Source organism: Vicia villosa, linkage group LG7 (genome assembly GCF_029867415.1).
Source record: "Vicia villosa cultivar HV-30 ecotype Madison, WI linkage group LG7, Vvil1.0, whole genome shotgun sequence".
NCBI classification, from domain to species: domain Eukaryota; kingdom Viridiplantae; phylum Streptophyta; class Magnoliopsida; order Fabales; family Fabaceae; genus Vicia; species Vicia villosa.
Window position 1 is genome coordinate 135,018,023 of NC_081186.1, and position 22,949 is coordinate 135,040,971.

General features: G+C 33.0%; 1 protein-coding gene and 1 non-coding gene across 4 annotated transcripts; both read right to left on the reverse strand.

The window, feature by feature from the left end:
• Nucleotides 1-13,124: 13,124 nt before the first annotated feature.
• LOC131618586 (endoglucanase 8-like) lies at nt 13,125-16,402 on the reverse strand. Of its 3 annotated transcripts, none has more exons than XM_058889779.1 (7): nt 16,196-16,402; nt 14,878-15,285; nt 14,617-14,709; nt 14,389-14,541; nt 13,842-13,950; nt 13,541-13,704; nt 13,125-13,451 (listed from the first exon to the last, which is right to left on the reverse strand). In XM_058889779.1, the coding sequence occupies exons 1-7, from the start codon at nt 16,400-16,402 to the stop codon at nt 13,125-13,127; spliced, it is 1,461 nt and encodes a 486-aa protein (XP_058745762.1). The 3 variants fall into 3 exon arrangements, with proteins under 3 accessions (XP_058745762.1, XP_058745761.1, XP_058745760.1); XM_058889778.1 differs by having other exon boundaries at nt 14,383-14,541; XM_058889777.1 differs by having other exon boundaries at nt 13,842-13,952; nt 14,373-14,541.
• Nucleotides 16,403-22,474: 6,072 nt separating this feature from the next.
• LOC131621149 (small nucleolar RNA R71) lies at nt 22,475-22,581 on the reverse strand. The gene has a single exon (XR_009289478.1). It is a non-coding gene; the product is annotated as a small nucleolar RNA R71 (small nucleolar RNA).
• Between the last annotated feature and the right edge of the window lie 368 nt (nt 22,582-22,949).

Consider the following 22,949-nt stretch of genomic DNA (forward strand, 5'->3'; position numbering starts at 1 on the left):
TAGATTAATCATATCATTGTTATTTCAATGATATGATTCCAATCCATGCGCCTTGTTGTTTCCCATCCCTTTAATTGCATCCCAAACTTCCTTTTCAGTCACTGTTTGGATCAAAGAGTTCAACTGGCTCCTGTTCAGCTGGAGGTCTTTCCTCAAGGTATTAATATCCACATGTCTTCTATTTAAAATTAATTATAATCATTAAGTTGAAAGTTTTATTATTGATAATGAAAGTAATGAGTGTTTTCAGAAAGAAAAAATCTCAATAAAAAGTTAATTGTATCTATATTTAAAAGGAAATAAATTGTATTGATTAAATAGGTCAAGTTTGTATTTTATCGAATTAAGATAGACCTTAGTTAGGCCCGACTCCATGTAAGAGCAGTTTCTTTACAATAAAAGGCCTGAAATTTTGGAGGACCCACAAATCTTGAAAAATTCAAATTTTTTTTACATTAATATTAATTAACATAAAAAATATTTATAAATATATTAAATTAAAAATATTTAAAAAATATAATAAAAAAAATACTTGATAAAAACCCAATATATTAAAAAAATGAGATTTATCAAAATCAAAATATTATAATTAATTTTTTTTGTTAATATACCATTATATTTTTGATGTATTATTTTTAAATATTATAATTATATTTTTTATTAATTTGGGCCTACTTTTTAAATAAGAACATAATCTTCAGTTTGATTGGTCTATTATAGCCATTAAAACTATTGCTTCCATTACCATTGTTGTTTTGTTCAGGAGTAGGATTAGATGAAGTTGTTTCAACCATTTTGACTCTGTGTTTTACTCCCTGAATCTTTTGTCTAACACGGTTAAGTGCTTGCACCTAGAACCGGCGCTCTAATGCCAATTGAAGGATAGAAAAACACTTAGAAAGGAGGGGATTGAATAAGTGTATCTCAAAAACTTAGAAGATAAAAAGAATCAACACAATGATTTTTATCCTGGTTCGTTGTTAACCAAACTACTCCAGTCCACCCCCTTAGAGTGATTTACCTCAACTGAGGATTTAATTCACTAATCCAACTGATTACAATGGTTTTCCAATTAGATAACCTCTAAGTCTTCTAGAGTCTACAGATCACAACTTGATCACTCTAGGAATCCTTTTACAATAATTGTAAAAAAAAAGTTTACAAGAGTTTGAATGCTTCTAATAAAGCTGTAATCACAACTGCGATATTTCTCTTAAGTTCTAAACTTAACACTCACTAAATATTACAAAGAGTTTGCGAGGTTGAAGATGAAGTTTGTAAGCTTTGGAAATTGACAGCGTTTCTGTATATTTGCGCAAGTGTAGTATTCAACTTCTGGACAGAACTTCTATTTATAGGCGCTGAGAGGAAATGAGCGTTGGGATGCATTTAATGCTTTACGTGAATAGTACAACGCTGCATTTAATGTTTCACACTTTTGTCAACTACCTCGAGCCTTGCTTTTGCTGCTTTTACTGACTTTTCCTTTTGTAGCTTCTAACGTTCCTTTTGTCAGTCAAAGATTAGACGTTACAGCCTTTCATCTTGTACTTTCTTTCTGGACTCAGATTTTGTAGATAACAACGTTTGAATATCAGAGCCATCAGCTTTGGTGCAGAGCATCTTCTGTCTTCTGGATTTGAAGAGCTTTGAGCGTGATACCATCAGAACTTCAGAGCTTGTTCTTCTGACTTTCATTCTTCTGATGCTTTCCAGTTCATGTACTGATTTTGCATGACCATCTTCTGATGTCTTTCCAGAGCATGTTCTGATGAAGCCATCCAGAACTTTCTGAGTCAATTGCTTACGAGCACTGATTTGTGCATACTCTTTATATATTTCCTGAAATGGAAAATGCAAAGGATTAGAGTACCACATTGTCTTATACAAAATTCATACATAATGTTATCATCAAAACACAGAATATTGATCAAAACATTTCTTGTTCTAAAAATCTCCCCCTTTTTTATGATGACAAAAACATATATAATTGATATGAAATTGTATCCAGAATATCAGATGAACAAAGATAACTATACAGACATAGCATAAGCATATAATCAGAGTGTGTGAATATGTATCCCCCTGAGAATAACAATCTCCCCCTGAAATTAATGCTAGAAGAATTTATAAATAAAAGACTTCCCTTAGTATTTTTCCATTTCAGTTGAGACTTTCACTTTGAATAGAACTTCAGAACATTCAGAGCTTCTCTTCAGAGCTTCCATTGGACAGCTTCAGAGCTTTGAATTTCTCTTTGTGATCACTTGTATCAGAACTCCTATGTCTTCAGTCTTCTATGTATCTGATTCACCAGAACTTTGAGACTTCGTGCATTAGAGCTTCTAGGTTTGATCACAGCATTTCTTGCTTTTGGACTTGAAGCTTTAGAGCTCTCAGCTTGATTCAAATCTTTAAGAGCTTTAGAATTGCTTTTCCCCATGTATTTGCTTCTCACATTGAGCTTTGTCCAGAATATCACATTTCTGCAAAAACTATCAAGGACAGAGAACTTGCAATATATTTGTTAGGAAGGTTGAGACTTAAGCCCAGCAACTGATATAATAAATCAATTCAATTATCACATTTCTCCCCCTTTTTGTCATAACATCAAAAAGCATAAAAGATTCAGATGAAAAGACACACAGAGTGAAGAAAGAAAAAGATAATATTTCATTAATTAGAATCATCAGAAGAAAACAATACAGAAGCAGATGCAATTCAAACAGATGCAGAAAACAAAGAAAACAAACTAAGACAAAAGACAGACTTCTACTGGGTAAACCTAGAGGCTAAGGCGGCCATAAGGTTCTTAATCTCAGAAGTGTCTGCAACTTGCTTCTTAGTAGCTTCTTCTTGAGTCTTCATCCAAGATCTGATCTTAGCATTTGTATCATCTTGCTTATCCATACGACTAGCCAAGGTTGCTTGATTCTGTTGGAGCTCCTTCATAGTGTTCACCATAACAGAAACAGAGGAACCAGCAGAAGCAGCATCAAAGCTGTTATCCAGAACAGATGAGTTGCATCAGCTTCAACCATGAGAACATCTTCATGATTTTACTCAACAGGAATATCTTCAGCAGGATGTTCTAGGCCTTGAAGAACTTCAGCCAGATTCTCTAGAGCAGTAGGTGTCTCAGGTTCTGGAGGATATTCCACTTCTGGGTATACCATTTTAGGAGCCTTTTCAGAAGGGTTCTCCCTGAACTAGTTGAACAAAGCCTAAAAATCTCTAGTCAGAACTTTGTATGGATGTGGCTTCCACACAACAATTGCCAGAGGATTTTCTTCTTCAAGCTCATCAACAAACTGCTTCTCTTCTAGAGGCTTCCAGTTGGTGATGGGGTGAAAGTTCTTGCCATCATCATATTGCAGAAGGAATCCAGAAGGACCAGGAGCAGAAGCTAAGCATTCTTTCTGAAGTTCTAGAAAGTCAGCTTGAATCTCTCTTCTAAAAGCTCTCCAGAGCTTACCAGCGGCTACATGATCCATCTTGGAGTCATGAGCAACCTTCAGAGCATCTAACCCTGTTCGTACCTTATACTTTAATAATTCAAAACGAATATCAACAGAGGGTTCAGGAGGGTTGATTCTTAGACGAGTGATAGGAGAGTCTGGGTTAAGAACAAAATAGGGTTCAGGGTCTCAAGAGAACAAAATAGAGGTGGTAGAAGAGAATAGAAAAGATGATGAATCTGCTGTGGAGGTGGTTGAAGGGTCAATTAATGGTGAGATTGCAGAAGGAATGGAGGTGGTTGAGAAGATATTTTCAGATGGAATTTGTGGAAATACAACATTTAGAGGTTGGGGGTCAAGACTTGGTTCAGAATGAAGTGGACGACTTCTTTTAGTGGTGGTGGAAGAGGATGGAAAATCAGAAGGTGGTGGTCTTTTCTGAGAGGGAAGGTCAGAGGTAGAATGTAAACTGGAGGTGTCTACATTGTCAATATCTTCTATGAGCTTCTGAAGCTCTTCAGAAGTTCTAGGAACTTTGAGGGACTCTGTTGATATGTGTTCAGAACTATTAACAGGTACAGAGTCAGAGATAACAATACGTGATGGTTTCTTCTGCTTCTTGGCTTTCTTAGCATCAGGACCTTCTTCTGTGACCTTTCTCTTCAGCTTCTTCTGTTTCTTCTTCTTATCCTTTTTCTTTAACTCATCCAAAGAGGTAAGAGTTATTCCACGAATCCAAGCAGGATCAACATCAGATTGTTCTCTAACACAGGATTCCAGATAGCATTTAACTGATTTTGATAGTTCTTCTTTGAACATCTGAGAGAAACCAGCAACTGGAGTTCTTCTGGTCAGAATATCAGGAAACACCTTTGGAGGGGTAGTCACCTTTTCAATCAACTGCATTCTTCTTAAAGATTGAGCAGTCAGAATACTTCCACGAACAGCGGTCAAATATTGAGAAGAGCCAACTGCTCTCAGAGTATCTATCAGACCACTCTCAGTCAAAATGTCTGATATCATTCTTCCCATAGGAATATTATTCTTCTTAAGCTTGGGATACTTCAGACGTTCTTCTTCCCTTGATTCCTCAACATTAGTCTTCAGATGTTGAAACAAAAGATGAGGTAGATTGACTCTCATACCTTTTCCAATGCAGAACAAAGTGAATTTCCGATATTGACTGATGTAGGTTGCAGAGTTTGTTGATTTTCTGTGATAGAAAGATCCCAGAATGATCTTTGCCCAAACTCTGTAGGAAGGCTTCAAATCTGTAGTGTGAGGAGAGCCTATTCCAGAAGTAAACAACTTTGGGTCAACTTTATCCCAATCAGTTCTACAAGGGAGAGCACCAGTGATTCCACCCATACCTTCAAGACTGTATAGTTTCCTTATCAGTTTCTCAGAGACAACCACTTCATGACCTAGCACGAAGGAGATGATAGCAGTTGGAGTAACAGTGGCATGAGTCCAGAATTCCTTAACCAAGATAGGGTAAATTGGTCCAATTAAACGTTCAAAGAAGTTTGCCCATCCTTATACCAACATTCTAGTTTTGATTTTGAAATCATGGGCTAGAAGATTTTCAAAATCCACCATAGTTTCACAAAGAACTTCCAGTTCGTCGTAAGGAATCAAACATGTCTTCAATGGAGTAGATATAGATTTCTTTTGTTGTTCTTGTTTTGAAGATGAACCCTTGCGTTGAACATTTGATGAAGAAGGCATTGAATCACAACTGAGATTACTGGGTTCGTAACTTTAGGGTTTATGAAAAGAGGGGAAACGAGGCAAAAAAATGCAAACACAATGAACAGTGAAGATGAAATGGAAGAAATGAAATGATAGAGAGATGCGTTTATATAGGTACGGATTTGAAATAATATGCAATGAAATTCTGAATGAAAGAGATTACAGAATTTGAATCAAATGCATTTAATGTTGAATGATGTTAGGAGAGATAACGTGAGATTTGAAATGATTTGCACAGTTACCTAGGGCGGCGTCTCATCACTGCACGCATGCTTGTCCCTTCAGAATGAACACGTGTTCATCATCTGGAATAGCTGGTGACAGCTGTTTTGCTTTAATAGAGATTCTGATTCAACTTAGACATATGAAACGTTAGCAATAACAGAATTAGAATATCTAAATGAACAACATATCCAGAACATCTGATAAGAAAAATAAATACACATTTCAAATCTAATCCATATATCATATCTTCTCATCCTTTCATTCTGGGCATAAATTCATACTGATATTCTTCATAATGAACTTAAACCTATCTTCAGCAAGGGGTTTTGTGAAGATATCATCCCACTGGTGTTCTGTATCCACAAAGTTTAAAGAAAGAACATCCTTCTGAACATTGTCCCTAATGAAGTGATGTTTAATCTCAATATGTTTAGCTTTGTAATGTAAGATAGGATTCTTAGATAAACAAATAGCAGAAGTATTATCACAGAATATAGGAATGTTACTCTCATATATCTGATAATCTTCTAGCTGACTCTTCATCCAGAGCATCTGTGTACTACATCCAGCAGCAGCAACATATTATTCTTCTGTTGTAGAGAGGGCAATTGTGGCTTGTTTCTTGTTGTACCAAGAGATCAGATGACTTCCCAGAAACCGACAGCTTCCAGAAGTCCTTTTCCTTTCAACTCTATCTCCAGCGTAATCAGCATCACAATATCCTACTAAGTTGTATTCTTCAGATCTTCTGTAGACTAAACCAACATTTAATAGTACCTTTCATATACCTCAGAATTCTCTTAACAGCAGTTAAGTGAGATTCTCTAGGATCTGATTGGAATCTAGCACACAGGCATACACTGAATAAAATATCAGGTCTAGAAGCAGTAAGATATAGAAGAGATCCAATCATACCTCTGTAGAGCTTCTGATCTACCTTTTTACTTACCTCATCCTTACCTAATACACACGTTGGATGCATTGGAGTCTTTGCTTCTTTGCTTTCAGAAAGATTAAACTTCTTCATAAGTTCTTTCACATACTTGGTTTGATGAACATAAGTTCCTTCAAAAGTTTGATTGATCTGGATCCCAAGGAAATACTTGAGTTCTCCCATCATGCTCATTTCAAACTCTGCCTGCATAGACTTAGCAAACTCCTTTCCAAGTGTAGCATTAGATGTCCCAAATATAATATCATCAACATATATTTGACAAATTAGAATATCCTTTTTAAAGGTTTTACAGAAGAGAATTGTATCCACTTGTCCTCTAGTGAAACCATTATCTAGAAGGAAAGAACTTAATCTTTCATACCAAGCTCTGGGAGCTTGCTTTAGGCCATATAATGATTTCTTTAATTTGAAAACATGTTCTGGAGACTTAGAGTCTTCAAAACCAAGAGGTTGGTGGACATATACTTCTTCATCTATATAACCATTTAAGAAGGCACTCTTAACATCCATCTGATATAGAGTGATGTTATTCTGAGTGGCAAATGAAATTAATAAGCGAATAGATTCTAACCTGGCCACTGGTGCAAAGGTTTTTGTATAGTCAATGCCTTTTTGCTGACTATAGCCCTGAGCAACCAGTCTGGCTTTGTTTCTTACAACCTCTCCTTTTTCACTCAACTTGTTTCTGAAGACCCACTTAGTTGCAATGATGTTAAATCCTTTTGGTCTTGGAACCAGATCCCAAACATCATTCCTTGTAAACTGATTTAGTTCTTCTTGCATGGAAATTATCCAGTCAGCATCTTCCAGAGCTTGATCAACAGAAGTTGGCTCGATCAGAGATACTAGACCAAATTGACATTCTGCATTATTCTTAAGGAATGATCTTGTTCTGATAGGATTATCTTTCTTTCCAATGATAACATCTTCTGGATGAGCAGAGTTGAGTCTAGAAGATCTTCTGGGTGTTGACTCTTCAAATATTCTGAGATTCTCTAAAGAGGCAGCAACTTGATCTTCTGAAACTTTGCTTCTGGGTTCTTCATGATCTGAGTTAGAGATTTCTATATCTGCAAAATTCTCAAACTGCTTTGGCTTTTCAAGACCAAGCTTATAATCAAATCTGATATTGATTGATTCTTCAACTACAAGAGTTTCAGTATTGTATACTCTGTAGCCTTTTGAGCATTCAGAATATCCAAGTAGAAAACACTTCTGAGCTTTAGAATCAAACTTATGCAGATGATCTTTAGTATTCAGAATATAGCATACACATCCAAATGGATGGAAATAAGAAATGTTGGGCTTTTTGTTCTTCCACAATTCATAAGCAGTCTTATTTAGAATAGGTCTTATGGAGATTCTATTCTGAATATAACATGCAGTATTAACTGCTTCTGCCCAGAAATGCTTAGCCATATTAGTTTCATTGATCATGGTTCTGGCTATTTCTTGTAGAGTCCTATTCTTTCGTTCCACACCTCCATTTTGATATGGAGTTCTAGGACAAGAGAAATCATGGGCAATACCATTTTCTTTGAAAAAATTTCAAAGAATCTGTTCTCAAATTCACCACCATGATCACTTCTGACCTTTATGATTTTGCATTCCTTCTCAGATTGAATATGAGAGCAGAAGTCAAAGAACACAGTATGTGACTCATCCTTGTGTTTCAAGAACTTTACCCATTTCCATCTGCTATAGTCGTCTACGATGACTAATCCATATTTCTTCCCTTTGATTGATGCTGTTTTGAATGGGCCAAAAAGATCAATGCGCATAAGTTCTAGCGGCCTAGAGGAAGAGACAATATTTTTAAATTTGAATGCAGGTTTTGAAAACTTCCCTTTCTGACATGCTTCGCAAAGAGCATATGATTTATATTTCAGATTAGGGAGTCCTCTGACCAGATTAATTTTGTTAATCTGAGAAATCTTTCTCAAACTAACATGACCTAATCTTCTGTGCCAGACTCACTGCTCTACAATAACAAGCATAAGGCAAGTAACCTTTTGATTCTTAAGATCAGAAAGATCAATCTTATAAATGTTGTTCTTTCTCTTGCCTGTAAATAGGATTGAGCCATCCTTCTGACTGATAGCTTTACAAGACTTTTGATTGAAGACTATGTCATAACCATTGTCACTTAATTGACTTATGGACAATAAGTTATGAGCTAATCCATCTACTAAAAGAACATTAGTTATAGAGGGAGAGTTACCAATGCATATGGTTCCAGAGCCATTGATCTTGCCCTTCTGGTTCCCTCCAAACTTAACTTCTCCAGCAGATTTAAGCTCCAGGTCTTGGAACATAGACCTTTTTCCCGTCATGTGTCGTGAGCACCCAGAGTCCAGGTACCATGACATGTTTGCCTTTGTCTTTTGAGCCTTGAAGGAGATCTGCAACAGGGATAATCTTTTCCTTAGCTACCCACATTCTTTTGGGTTAGTTCTCCTCAAGTTCTGATTGAACTGAGGTTTAGCACAGGATTTATCATAAGATTTTCTGGTGTGTGCAACATATTTCTTGGTGTGTGTTATGTGGAAACTCTTAGAGTTAGATGTGTGCTTTATATCATGATAATGGCCAAACTTGAACTGATCATACAGAGGTTCAAGTTTATATGGGGTTTCACCCTCATAGCCTATGCCTATTCTCTTGTTTCCACTTACACCATATATCATAGAGGCTAGTTGACTTCCGCCAATACCTCTAGATAGAAACTTTCTGAAACTCAAGTCATATTCCTTAAGAATATTGTTCACACTTGGAATAGACTTTTCTGAACTTGAAGATGACTCAGCATCTTTAGATAGTTTTAAAACTTTTTCTTTAAGTTCAGAATTTTCTAATTCAAGTTTCTTAGTTTCAGATGCAAAGAGCTTTTTCAGCTTTTTGTATTTGATACTAAGTTTAGCCTTGATTTCCAGAAGTTCAGTTAAGCTGGAAACTAACTCATCTCTAAAGAGTTCAGAAAATAACTCTTCAGAATCTGAGTCTGATGTAGATTCTGACTCATCATCAACAGTGGCCATCAGTGCTATGTTTGCCTGCTCATCTTCAGAGTCTGACTCTTGATCAGAGGAATCTGAGTCATCCCAAGTAGCCACCAAGCCTTTCTTCTTTTCAAATCTTTTCTTGGGCTTTTCCCTCTGAAGCTTTGGACATTCATTCTTGTAGTGTCCAGGATCTTTACATTCATAGCACGTCACCTTCTTCTTGTCAGATCTTATGTGTCCAGATGATTCTCCTTTTTCGGGCCTTTTGAAGTTCTTGAAGTTCTTGAACTTTCTCTGCTTGCTTTTTCAGAGTTGATTTACTCTACTGGATATTAGAGACAGTTCATCTTCTTCTTATTCTGATTATGACTCTTCAGAATCTTCTTCTTCAGCCTGAAAAGCGTTAGTGCATTTTTTACTATTAGATTTTAATGCAATAGACTTACCTTTCTCCTGAGGTTCATTTTCATCCAACTCTATTTCATGACTCCTCAGGGCACTGATCAGCTCCTCAAGAGAAACTTCATTCAGATTCTTAGCAATCTTGAATGCACTCACTATGGGTCCTCATCTTCTGGATAAGCTTATGATGATCTTCTTTACATGACCAGCATTGGTGTAGCCTCTATCTAGCACTCTCAATCTAGCAGTCAGAGTCTGGAATCTTGAAAACACTGCTTCAATGTTCTCATCTTCCTCCATCTTGAATGCTCCATACTTCTGGATTAGAGCCAAGGCCTCTGTCTCCTTTACTTAAGCATTACCCTCATGAGTCATCTTTAAGGATTCAAAGATATCATGAGTTGTTTCTCTGTTTGTTATCTTCTTATACTCAACATGAGAGATAGCATTTAACAATATGGTTCTAGACTTGTGATGATTCTTGAAGTCTTTCTTTTGAGCATCACTCATGGCTTGTCTAGAAATCTTGACACCTTGAGCATTTATAGGATGTGTGTAACCATCCAGCACTAGGTCCCATAAGTCACCATATTGACATAGAAAGTAACTTTCGAGTCTATCTTTCCAATACTCAAAGTTTTCACCATCAAAAACTGGTGGTCTATTATAGCCATTAAAACTATTGCTTCCATTACCATTGTTGTTTTGTTCAGGAGTAGGAGTAGATGAAGTTGTTTCAATCATTTTGACTCTGTGTTTTTCTCCCTGAATCTTTTGTCTAACACGGTTAAGTGCTTGCACCTAGAACCGGCGCTCTGATGCCAATTGAAGGATAGAAAAACACTTAGAAAGGGGGGATTGAATAAGTGTATCTCAAAAACTTAGAAGATAAAAACAATCAACACAATGATTTTTATCCTGGTTCGTTGTTAACCAAACTACTCCAGTCCACCCCCTTAGAGTGATTTACCTTAACTGAGGATTTATCCACAAATCCAACTGATTACAATGGTTTTCCACTTAGATAACCTCTAAGTCTTCTAGAGTTTACAAATCACAACTTGATCACTCTAGGAATCCTTTTACAATCAATGTAAAAAAAAGTTTACAAGAGTTTGAATGCTTCTAATAAAGCTGTAATCACAACTGTGATATTTCTCTTAAGTTCTAAACTTAACACTCACTAAATATTACAAAGAGTTTGTGAGGTTGAAGATGAAGTTCGTAAGCTTTTGAAATTGACAGCGTTTCTGTATATTTGCGCAAGTGTAGTGTTCAGCTTCTGGAAATAACTTCTATTTATAAGCGCTGAGAGGAAATGACCATTGGGATGCATTTAATGCTTTGCGTGAATAGTACAACGCTGCATTTAATGTTTCACACTTTTGTCAACTACCTCAAGCCTTGCTTTTGCTGCTTTTACTGACTTTGCCTTTCGTAGCTTCTAACGTTCCTTTTGTCAGTCCGAGATTAGACGTTACAACCTTCCATCTTGTACTTTCTTTCTGGACTCAGATTTTGTAGATAACAACGTTTGAATATCAGAGCCATCAGCTTTGGTGCAGAGCATCTTCTGTCTTCTGACTCTGAAGAGCTTTGAGCGTGATACCATCAGAACTTCAGAGCTTGTTCTTCTGACTTTCGTTCTTCTGATGCTTTCCAGTTCATGTTCTGATTCTGCATGACCATCTTCTGATGTCTTGCTAGAGCATGTTCTGATGAAGCCATCAAGAACTTTTTGAGTCAGTTGCTTCTGAGCGCTGATTTGTGCATACTCTTTATATATTTCCTGAAATGGAAAATGCAAAGGATTAGAGTACCACATTGTCTTATACAAAATTCATACATAATGTTATCATTAAAACACAGAATATTGATCAGAACATTTCTTGTTCTAACACAGGATTCTTAGAAAACTTATATTTTTTAACTCAAGATATTACAAGATTCTTAGTTAATTTAAACAACAAATGTAACATCAATATTTGAGGTCAAATATATTAATTGTTCTATGCAGAATATTTATCTATAGTAGTAGCCATATAGAGTATACTTTATTATGTTCTAGGTTGAATTTGATATGAGCTTGGTTGTTTTGATTTTTTTTTAAAATGATTTTTATAAGGGTTACAAAGGGCCAGTTTGTTTCAGCTTTAAAAAAATGGATTTTTTCTTTGTATTTTTGAAAATAGATTTTCCAAAACCGTTTTTCAAAATATTACGAGTTTTTCTATATTCATTTTTTATAAAATGAAACACTAATTTTGATATCCTAGAACATAAACATAGATTATTGAAGACCAAAACTTAGTCAAAATTGCAAGTTTTTCAAAAAGTTGTATTTCAAAAATGATTTTTATGAAAATCTATTTGAAATAGCTTCAAAATTAAGTGATTTTTTGAAATTTTGATATCCAATTTTTTTTCCCATAAATAGATGAAATACCTAAAATCACATTTTAAGAATAATTATTCAAACAAAATTTTCATTTGAAGCTTTTATCAAAAGTTTCTTTGTAAAATTTTTTTTCACAAAATTTTGTAACACTATAAAAATCATTTTTAAAAAAAGCCCAAAATTGTGTGTAGAAGAAATTAAAATGAAACTTTTCATAAAAGCTTCAAATTAAAATTTTGTTTGAATAGTTATTCTTAAAATGTTATTTTATGTATTTCATTTTTTTATTGAAATTATTTTTGGATATCAAAAATTCAAAAATTCATTTAATTTTGAAACTATTTCAAATAGATTTTCATAAAAATCATTTTTAAAATACCACTTTTTGAAATAAAAAAAAAGGTGAGATTTCGACTATGTTTTGGTCTTCAATAATGTTTATTTATGTTATAGGATATAAAATATAATGTTTCCATTAAAAAAAACGAATATTAAAAAACTTTTAATATTTTAAAAAATATAAAAAAAATCCATTTTTTAAAGTTGAAACGAACTGGCCTTTGATTTATTTATTTGTAACTATTAATATTAACATTCAAATAATCTTCATGATATTTTAGTTATGCGTCACTATAAAAGTGGTGTTTAACAACGGTTAAAATTGTGGCTAAATAAATTTATGGTCGTGGCTAAAGTTATTTCCATTTTTTGCCTAACAAAATAAGAAAAAGTTTATAAGACTAAAATTGAAACAAAAGTAAATTAGATTTATTAATATCCTAAAACAAAGAAACTGAACATAAATAAAGTGTAAAGTAGCAACTACAAGCAAATATGTAAAAACTAGATTCATTTTATTAGGATACATAAGAACTCAAATGAAAAACTATGATGTAAATTCTAATGAACTAACAATTTAATTCAAATTTATTTTATGATTTACTTTGTTTGAAGTAAGCCAAAACTCCAACAAAAGGAGCATTGATATATGTAGTTGGCTCTGATTGAGAAACATTAAAACGTGAATCTTGAAAAGAATCATCCTCTGCTGGTCCTCCAACAATCGCACCAGTTAGTTGATTGATATTAGGTGATTGTAATTCAAAATATTTATCGCCATCACGACACCCTATGTGTTTAGGGTATACATCTATGGATGGCATTGTTGAAGCACGATGGTGTATCTTTTGAGGGAACTTCAGCCCATATCCGACCATGTATGACATTCCTAAAGGGTTGTTTCCTAGAACATAATTCACCTTAAAAAATAGAGAAACCGATGAACATGTGTTAATAGTAGTTAAAAATAAGAAATATAGTTATATCTAAACAATTGATTCATAGTTACCTGAGATTTTGCAAGATCGATGAGGTCAGTTGGTTTGGCAACAACACTCCCACAATTTATTGTTTTATGGTTAACTTGCATGTAACGTGCATATACAATTAATAGAAAAGAATATGATGTTACATGTTGTAAATTACTTGATCCAGGTTTGAATAGAAGTCCACCTAATCAACATCCAAAGATCAATTCCAAAGATCAATTCATGTAACTTAAACATATATTTTTATGATAACAATAAAAAAGTAATTACTCATAAGTAAAATTCATATGATAATGGTCAGGTTCGAATATGAGATCTTACCTTTAGAATATGTGACTGCTTTGGTTGGTGAATTAGGCAACAATGAGCATATAAGATTGTTAGCATTGAGAATGAAAGGATTTTGATTCGATGGATCGTTCATCACCCGCTGTAAAATTTATATAATAAAATCATATTTGAGAAATGTCATAACATTTATGTTAGTACATTAGAATTAGTGGCAGATTTATATAGGGTTGAGACGGAGCCATATCATCCTTCAAGTTCAAATATTTAAGTGATAAATGCTAAAAAAAATTCTTCAGACTGACCTTGAATCTTAGTTCTGTTGAATTTATACATATATTTTTATAATATCTTAGTTCTTAGAGAAATTTAAACATAAAATAATTTCCACATCAACTAACAATTTATGTTAAATTTTAAAAATAATTTTGATCTATATTTTAATTTTGGCACCCAATAAATATTTCACCAAAATCCGTTACTGATTACAATTAATTCTTACATGCATCAAATGGTACAAAACTAATTGAAAATTATTGTGTAAAAGAATGTTACACTAATAATGAGAAGTGACACTAACCTCAGAAATAAGTACATTAATGCCAGCATGCTTTGAATCCCATCCAAATTCACTTAAGGATCCTAAAGATTGTATATTTGATTTTACAAAATTCCAATAAGTTTTATCATTAGAAGCCTTGTACAACCATGCAGCACCCCAAACCAGCTCGTCCTGAATTACATGCAATAAATTTAATAGTATTTTTCTATACACAAATAATTAATTATAAAATTATGAAAGTCATACCATGTAGCCGTTGAAATCACAATAGAAAGGGCATGCTCCATCACCTATAGAATCATTATAACTTCCTCGGTGATTATTTGCAAAGTCAAACACCTAAATATCATGTATAAATATATTAATTTTTTTGTTGAGAAATTGAATATCATCAACACGTAACTGCAGTCCCTCGAGTTGAGAAAGATCTCAATAGATATAAATATCTTAATTAGTAGCAAAGCATTTGAATAATACATTAAAAAATGAAAAATAAATGTATGATACCAGTTTGGCCCTGAGAAGAAGAGCTCTAGAGTATCTACCATCACTTTTTCTTAATGCAATGGATGATGCAGCAAGGGCAGCTGCAATCTCAGCTGAAACCTCTGAACCGGGTTTACTCGTAGTGACAACATATGTTTTTCTCGAAGTATCCATGTCTTCTGGTCTTTCCCAACAACCGTGGTCGCTATTGGGATCTCCTATTTGTGCTATAACAACATTCGGATCCTTTGTTGCTTTTAGGAAATAATCAGTTCCCCATCGAATTGCTTCGATTGCATGTTGCAAATCTGGACCCATGAGATCTCCAAATTCTATAACACTCCAAGCTAGCATGGTTGTTGTAAATGCCATAGGAAAATGGAACTTTACGTTGTCACCAGCATCATAGTATCCACCATCCATACGCACCTGTGTTGAAAAAATAAATGATTACATATGAAAATTTTGATAAAAATGTTATACAGATTTTTTAAAAAATGAAATAAAATAAAAATTATAACAAAAAACTATTAAAATAAATTTGCATTCCTTTATAATTCTAATCATTTTGACACTAAATCTATTTTAAAATTTGATAACATGTTACATCTATAATTTTTTATTGAAACATTATAAAATTAATTTACTCAAAGTTTAAACACAATTTTCAATATGAGTCCTATATGCTTGATTTAATTAATAATACACTTTTTCATTTTAATATAGTTTAAAAAATAAGAATTTTTTTTTATTATTCTACACTTTAATCCGTTATAAAGTCGGATAGAAAAAAACGATTAAGGGAAATTATAATTATATAATAGTAGCTAGCATTAAATTAATAGAAAACCAACATTTTGTGAGTAGAGTTAAATAGAAATAATATTTGTGAGTAGAGTTAAATAGAAATAATATTTGTAATAATTATTACAATTCAATGATATTTTTAATTGTTGTTTGACTCAATTATATATGTATCGATGATCGATAAAATAATTATACTCAAACTTTTTAATATGGAGAAGTGAAAATTTTCCAATTCAAATGTACATAAAAAATTTTAGCCGTCAATTAAGTTGTAATGAGATTAGTATTTTTTTTAAAATTTTATCTTATAAGTTGAAAGTAAGTGTGGAATCTTTTTATATAAAAAAATTCAATGTAAACGATTGATGTTAAAGAATCACATATTTAATATATATTCACACACCTAAAAAACATATTCAACAACAGATTAATATTCACTTTGAAACCATGAAAATGAATAGAATCAAAATAGAATGAATATTCATATATTTAAAAAAACATAAGAAAACAAAAACAAAAACAATTTACTTACACCAATATCAGATCCATCCTTGAGTGCAGAGTTTTTTCTCCATGTCATACGTTGAGAAGCTGGCAAATATCCTGACCTTTGACCTTCAAAAAATAAAATACTTTTTGTTAAGGCATCACCATAGTTAAGTGGAACTGAATTTACCATTGTAGCAATTATCATTGTTACTAACAATAACAATTTTAACAATATTGATATTCCTCTCATTTTTTTTTTATGTAACTCTTTGTTATATGTTTCTATTTAGAAGTATGTATTTTTGAGCATTCACCCTATCAACAATATATATAGTTAAAGATAATGGAGCATTTATTAGTTGTGATTGTGATAACTGAAAATTGACCACCAATTAGAATTAAATTATCAATGATATGTAATTAAAATGGTATTGTTTTGTTTATGTTAATTCCTTATAATAGAATGATAGAAATATTATTTAATAATTATTGATTTGGTTGTTTTAATTAATATTCTAATATATTAGTTTAGGTAAAATATTTTTATGGTATAGAATACTGTACTATCAGGATAGTTAAGATGTGTTAGAGTAGTATTAAAGTATAATTTTTCTTTAGTATTAAAAACAATGAAATCATAGAAAATGCGGTAAATTTATATACAAAGAAATAAAAAGACCAAATAAGAAATATAATAAATATATTTGATTTTATATATTTTTTAATTCAAGAGAAATATTTCACTATACACATCTTAACCATTCAAGTTGCACAATCACAAAGATTTAAAAAACTTTTACAACATAATAATAGTTAACCTAAATTAATATATGAAAATACAAATTAAAATATCCAAATCTATAATTACTAAATAAACATTTTATTTATTGAATCTTTTCCAACAAATTATGAATCTATAATTACTAAATAATATCAACTTTTTTTTTTTTTTTTGTATTGAAGTTTAAAGTATGATTACAATAATTTTTTTTTATAGAAATATAATATATTAAAGGAAAAATATATGTTTAATACATAGAACTAATATGTATAATTGTTAAATTTTTTGTTTTATATAAATTACTTTTATTGGAGATAATCATATATAGGAGTAAAATATTCAATGCATTATATTCTATAAGAAAAATATATTAAATAAACTTTTTATGCAGACAGTGTCTAATTTAGAAGCTTTTATATTTTATACTTTACAAATTATATTTATTAGAGACAATCATATTTAGAAGAATAATATGTAATACATGTTTCCATTTGTATATGTAGATATTTTCTTAATACTTGTTTCCATCTTTGTATCTCTAGATCTATTCTAAACTTAAAAAAAATAAAAGAAGTGAAAATTTTGTTAAAAATAATATGGAATTTCTTTTTGAGTTTTGTAACTGATCTAATTGCAACATAATTGAAAATGGGTTGGAGTAATTAAAATACTAATTAAAATATCCAAATCTATAATTTTAATAAATAAGTATTTTATTATTGAATCTTCCCAACAAATTAAGAATCCTATAGATAACTAATCTTCCACCTGCGAAATGCGTGGATAATATCAGCCTTTTTTGTATTGAAGTTTAAAATATGATTAGTTATTTTTTTATAAAAGTATAGTTTATTAAAGGAAAACTTTATGTTTAATACATAGAATTAATATGTATAATTGTTAAATTTTTTTTATATAATTTACTTTTATTAAAGATAATCGTATTTTAGGAGAAAAATATTCAATGCATTCTATAAGAAAGAAAATTAAATTAAAATAACTTTTTATGCAAATAGTGTCTAATTTGATGAGCTTTTATAGTTTTTATATTTTATTCATTATATTTATTAGAGACAATCATATTTACATCTTTCCATTTGTATATGTAAATTTATTTTTTTAATATTTGTGTTCATCTTTGTATCTCTCCATATTTATTTTTATTTTATTTCATAAATTTTAATTTTTATAGTTTTATAAATGTTTTCATAAATATATATTACCCTTACTTGATTCTTATTTTATTTTTAGAGTTTAATATTATTTAAATTTATAGGACAAAAATTGACTATTTAATATTTGACTATCTTTAATTGCGACTATATGAAGAATGACTATCTTCATATACTTTAGTCGAAGATATTTAAATGGTGGCAGTTGTCAAGGAATCATGATTCTACCCGCCTCATTAGGGATGTTAATGGGGCGGGACGGGAGCGGGGGATACATTCTCATCACAATCTCGGACCTCGAATCTATTCAACATTCCTGTTTTGGATTCCCGTACGGAGGATTTTGTCCCTCATCCCCGTCCCTACGAATCCCCGCGGGTCTCCACGGATCCTCAAGGTTCATGCGGAGATCTATAAACATGATTTTTTTTATTTATTATTTAAAACTAAATTAATAGTAAAAGCTTCAAAAATAAACCATAAGAAATTTAAAAATTATTTTAAGATAAATATTTTTTAACTATTTAATCTATAATATTGAGTGTCATGACCACCAAAATTTCAAAACAAAAAATTGAAATAATCATTTACTTCTCACTCTTTTACTAACAATACATGTATATTTTAAATTTGTGTTTAAGATTAATTATATGAAATGAAAAATAAACTTACATAATAATTTAAAATTATATATAAATTAAGGACATCATGTTATTTTAGGCGGGACGGCGACTCCATGGGGCTAGGGTAATTTACGCCACACCCGTCCCCAAAGTGCCTTCGGAGAGAATTTTTTTCCCATCTCCGTTCCGCGGGGGGAATTCCCCGTCTTTGGGGCCCCAAACTGGGAATCCCTACGGGGATCCCCGCTAACGGAGGCAAGCTGACATCCCTACGCCTCACATCTTTTACAATAAACTTTGGTGAGAGATGGATTAATTGGGCGTATGTCTATTTCTTCCTCGAATCTTGTTAGGTACAATAATAAAAAATCCAAAACGTTTTCTTTCTCATTTTTCTTGCATTGTAACTAAAAGATTGCAGATAGCTTAAGCTAACATTTCTTTTGTAAAACTAACTGAAATTTCCAGTACAGACATGACACATGCTAAAACAGCAGTCTTACATGATGTCAAACAAATGTTACGATATATGGAAAAAACCAAATTCATCATACTAAATTTGATACTTAATTAAAATTGCATAATGTTAAATCATGCACACATAGAAATGTTAACCCAGTTCAGTGCAAACAACACCTAATCTGGAGGCCACCAAGCCAGGAAGGAAGTCCACTATCAGTAGTATTAGTTCAAAGCTAAATAGTCTCAATTTACAACTTCTCGCCTAATCACTACCCAGTTCTACTTTTGTCTAGAAGTCGAAATCTAAACCTGGGAAGTAGACATCCCACAACCTAAATCACAACAAATATATCTAACAGTCCCAATCCTAGTGACTTTATAAAAAACAAACCAATTTAGAAGTTCACACTTCAAATACTGAAGGTGGAGAAAAACACAAGAAAAGGGGGATTGAATTGTGTTCTTTATCAATTAAAATTCCATTGACTTTTCTTTAATGTCTTTTCTTTCTTTTATTTTTTCATCTATTGGATTATGTTTTGATGTTGCAGAAACATGAAGATGTAGAACTACATAACAAAAAAGATGTTCATTTTAACTTCTATCGATTATCAGAACTTCTGTCTTGCTCAGTACAGTTCTGAGAAGCTTTTGTGTGAGTGTGCTAAGTTAAAATGACTTGTACAAAAAGAAAAAAGACACATTCATTTTTATCCTGGTTCACCTTCTAACCAAGGCTACCTCCAGTCCACCTTCTTCAGGTGATTTGCCTCTCAACAGAGGTCTTAATCCACTATAACCAAATCATGATTACAACTACACGATCCTCTGTCGTGACTAACCATTCTGCAAAGCCAACTGCTATGACTAACCATCTAGACAATGACCCGTTCAGTGATCTCCACGAGATATAACGTCCATTGACTCAGGCACCCTGCACAGTCTACCCACTGTGACGAACCCTGCACAACCGATCTGTTGTGACTCACCCCGCACAACAAACCACTGATAACACGAATTTATATGATATATTTAACTTAATTTTCATAAATATTATTAGCATTTTCATTTAATTATGTTATTTTATTCTGGTATTATGCGGGTATTTTCCTTTGTTTCAGGTAATGAGTCTGTGCGAGCATAATTGTGAAAAGAAGAAGAAACAGAGCAAAAATCGATCAGTATTTATTAAAGAGAAGTGAAAAGAGGTGCTAAAGAAATATGGAGGTGCAAACATACAAGACCCAAAAGACATAGTGGAAGCCCAGCCCACGTGGGAGCTGAAACTTCCACTACCAGCATGGAGACGCCCGTCTCCAAGGGCCCACAAGTCAAACATGCCAAGAATGCAAGAGGAGACGCCCGTCTCCAACTTCCCTAATAGTTCTCCACTTGAGACGCACGTCTCCAAGTGCTTACCAAGTCAAATTCAAAAGTGGAGACGATGTCTCCAACTCAGTCTCAATAGGTTACTATTTTCCGGAAGAAAAGGCACAGCGTGAGAGAAAAAAAGGAACGTTACTATTACTCTATAAAAGGGAATTGATAATTCATTATCAGGGTCCGAGTTTTTTCACTAGAATTATTTTCTTGTTTTCATAGCTTTCAATTAATTTCCTTTCCCGCAATTTAATTCAGCATTCAATTTCCTTAGTTCTTTTCTCACAACAATTTCTACACCCGAAATTGTTGTGAACCTTTAACAGGTCTAACCTTAAGTTAGATTTAGTTTTAATTTCTTTGTTTTTCGCCGAATAATTTTCTGAAGAACGATTCAACCGACCTGTGGTGGAAGTTCAAGTACTCAAAGATTCAAGCTTTTATTTCAGATTTACATTATTCAGGTTTCTATTTATCGCTTTAATTATTATTTTGTTGCATGATATATTGTATGCCAATTAATATGCCTAAAATTATGAACCGAATCTATTTATGCATGTTTAACCGTATCAATATGTTTGGCTAATTTATTTAAGATATCAGTATGTAAAGTAATTTAAGCGTAGGGATTCGAAATAAATTGGCTTAAATATGTTTTATTAAAAATCACTTGTTTCTGGTTTTGTGTCTAATTTAATTTCCTAAAGTTATAAAATCAACAGAGCGAGAGTTTGAGATTTTAGAACTGATAAAGGTTAAAATCAACAGAGCGAGAGTTTGAGATCTTTAACTGGATAGTAGACATAGAACATTAGTTTAAAGGACAGCGAGAGCGTAATAAAACTAATTAGAATTTATTTATTTTCAAAAAGTGTTTTTAAACTCGACACGGGACAGCGAGAGCGTACGTTAGGGAATACTAGCATGATCCGAGTCAACAGAGCGCGAGTTTGACACTAGGAGATTTAAGTAAATAACCTCTTCATGAAATGGGCATTTTATCAACTGTGATGTTTTCAAAAAGCTTTTCTAAATCTAATAGGACAGCGAGAGCGTACGTTAAGAGTTAGGATAGTAGTCCAAATCAATAGAGCGAGAGTTTGAGAGGAGGACTTTTAACTGACATAGTTAATAGACATTTTTGATTAAATGAGAACCATAACTAATGGAACTTCGGATCACCTAAGTTAGACGAAATACATGCTGATATCCGCTTAATATTATACTTGCAGTCATCAGATTAATAGACATTTAAAGTCGCGATCAAGTTTTTGGCGCCATTGTTAGGGACTATTTAAGTCGATATCGTAACTCACTGTTACACCGTAGAGACTAGGGTAATTCTTTTCCTTTTCTTTGAACGATTGTATGCCAAATACTCGTTTACAAGGAGGGGAATTAATATAACGAATTAACGAAATCGAATGTTTTATTAACGTAAGGCGTCGAATTCATCATCTTCCTGAAGTAGAACTGATTCCAGTTTCCCAGGAATTGATTCTTTCTAATCAAGAAACCCCGAAGTTAGAGATGGATGTCAATCGTTCTCTTAGGGACTATGTCGCTCCTTCACGAGCTGAACCGCACTCAAGTATCGCACCACCTGCGATTGAGGCGAACAATTTTGATCTAAAACCTTCGTTGGTGCAAGCCGTTCGGCAGAACCAATTCTCTGGAAGCCCTACAGACGATCCCAATCTCCATTATCCGTGTTCGTGCAATACGCCGACACTGTCAAAGCTAACAATGTCAGTTCCGAAGCAATTCGATTACGTCTTTTTCCTTTCTCCTTGAGAGATAGAGCCAGAGCGTGGCTCCAATCTTTACCATCTAACTCGATAACTACATGGGAAAAATTGAAAAGAATTTTCTTAGCAAGATACTTCCCACCTAGTAAGACTGCGATGCTCAGAGGTCAAATCAACGGATTTACCCAAAAAGACAATGAATCTCTTTCCGAAGCCTGGGAGCGATACAAAGATATGCTTAGACTTTGTCTGCATCATGGACTTGAGCCATGGTTGATCATCCATACCTTTTATGGTGGTATTTTATATAACACCAAATGATTATAGATGCCGCTGCTGGCGGAGCTCTAATGGACAAACCTCGTGACGAAGCCTACAACCTTATTGAGAATATGGCGCAAAACCATTACCAATGGGGAGGAGAGCGAACTGCTGTAGAAAAATCTCAGACAAAAGGAGGAATGTACAAAGTCAATGGTATAGACCGCGTAAATGCCAAAGTGGATGCTTTGACCCAAAAGACCGAGAACCTAACCATAACTCCTGCGGCCACCGCGGCTACTGTAACTCCTAATTGCGAGATATGCGGATTAACTGGACATGTCATTGCTGAATGTCAACTGCTGACAGG

Bases quoted from the DNA above. Each gene is read 5' to 3' on its own strand.
- LOC131618586 (XM_058889777.1), bottom strand. From the start codon at position 16,402: ATGAGAGGAATATCAATATTGTTAAAATTGTTATTGTTAGTAACAATG. The intron at 15,286-16,195 runs GTAAGTAAATTG...TTTTCAACACAG, and splicing joins AGGATGGATCTGATATTGGT to GTGCGTATGGATGGTGGATA. The intron at 13,452-13,540 runs GTAACTATGAAT...CTATTTTTTAAG, and splicing joins TCGATCTTGCAAAATCTCAG to GTGAATTATGTTCTAGGAAA.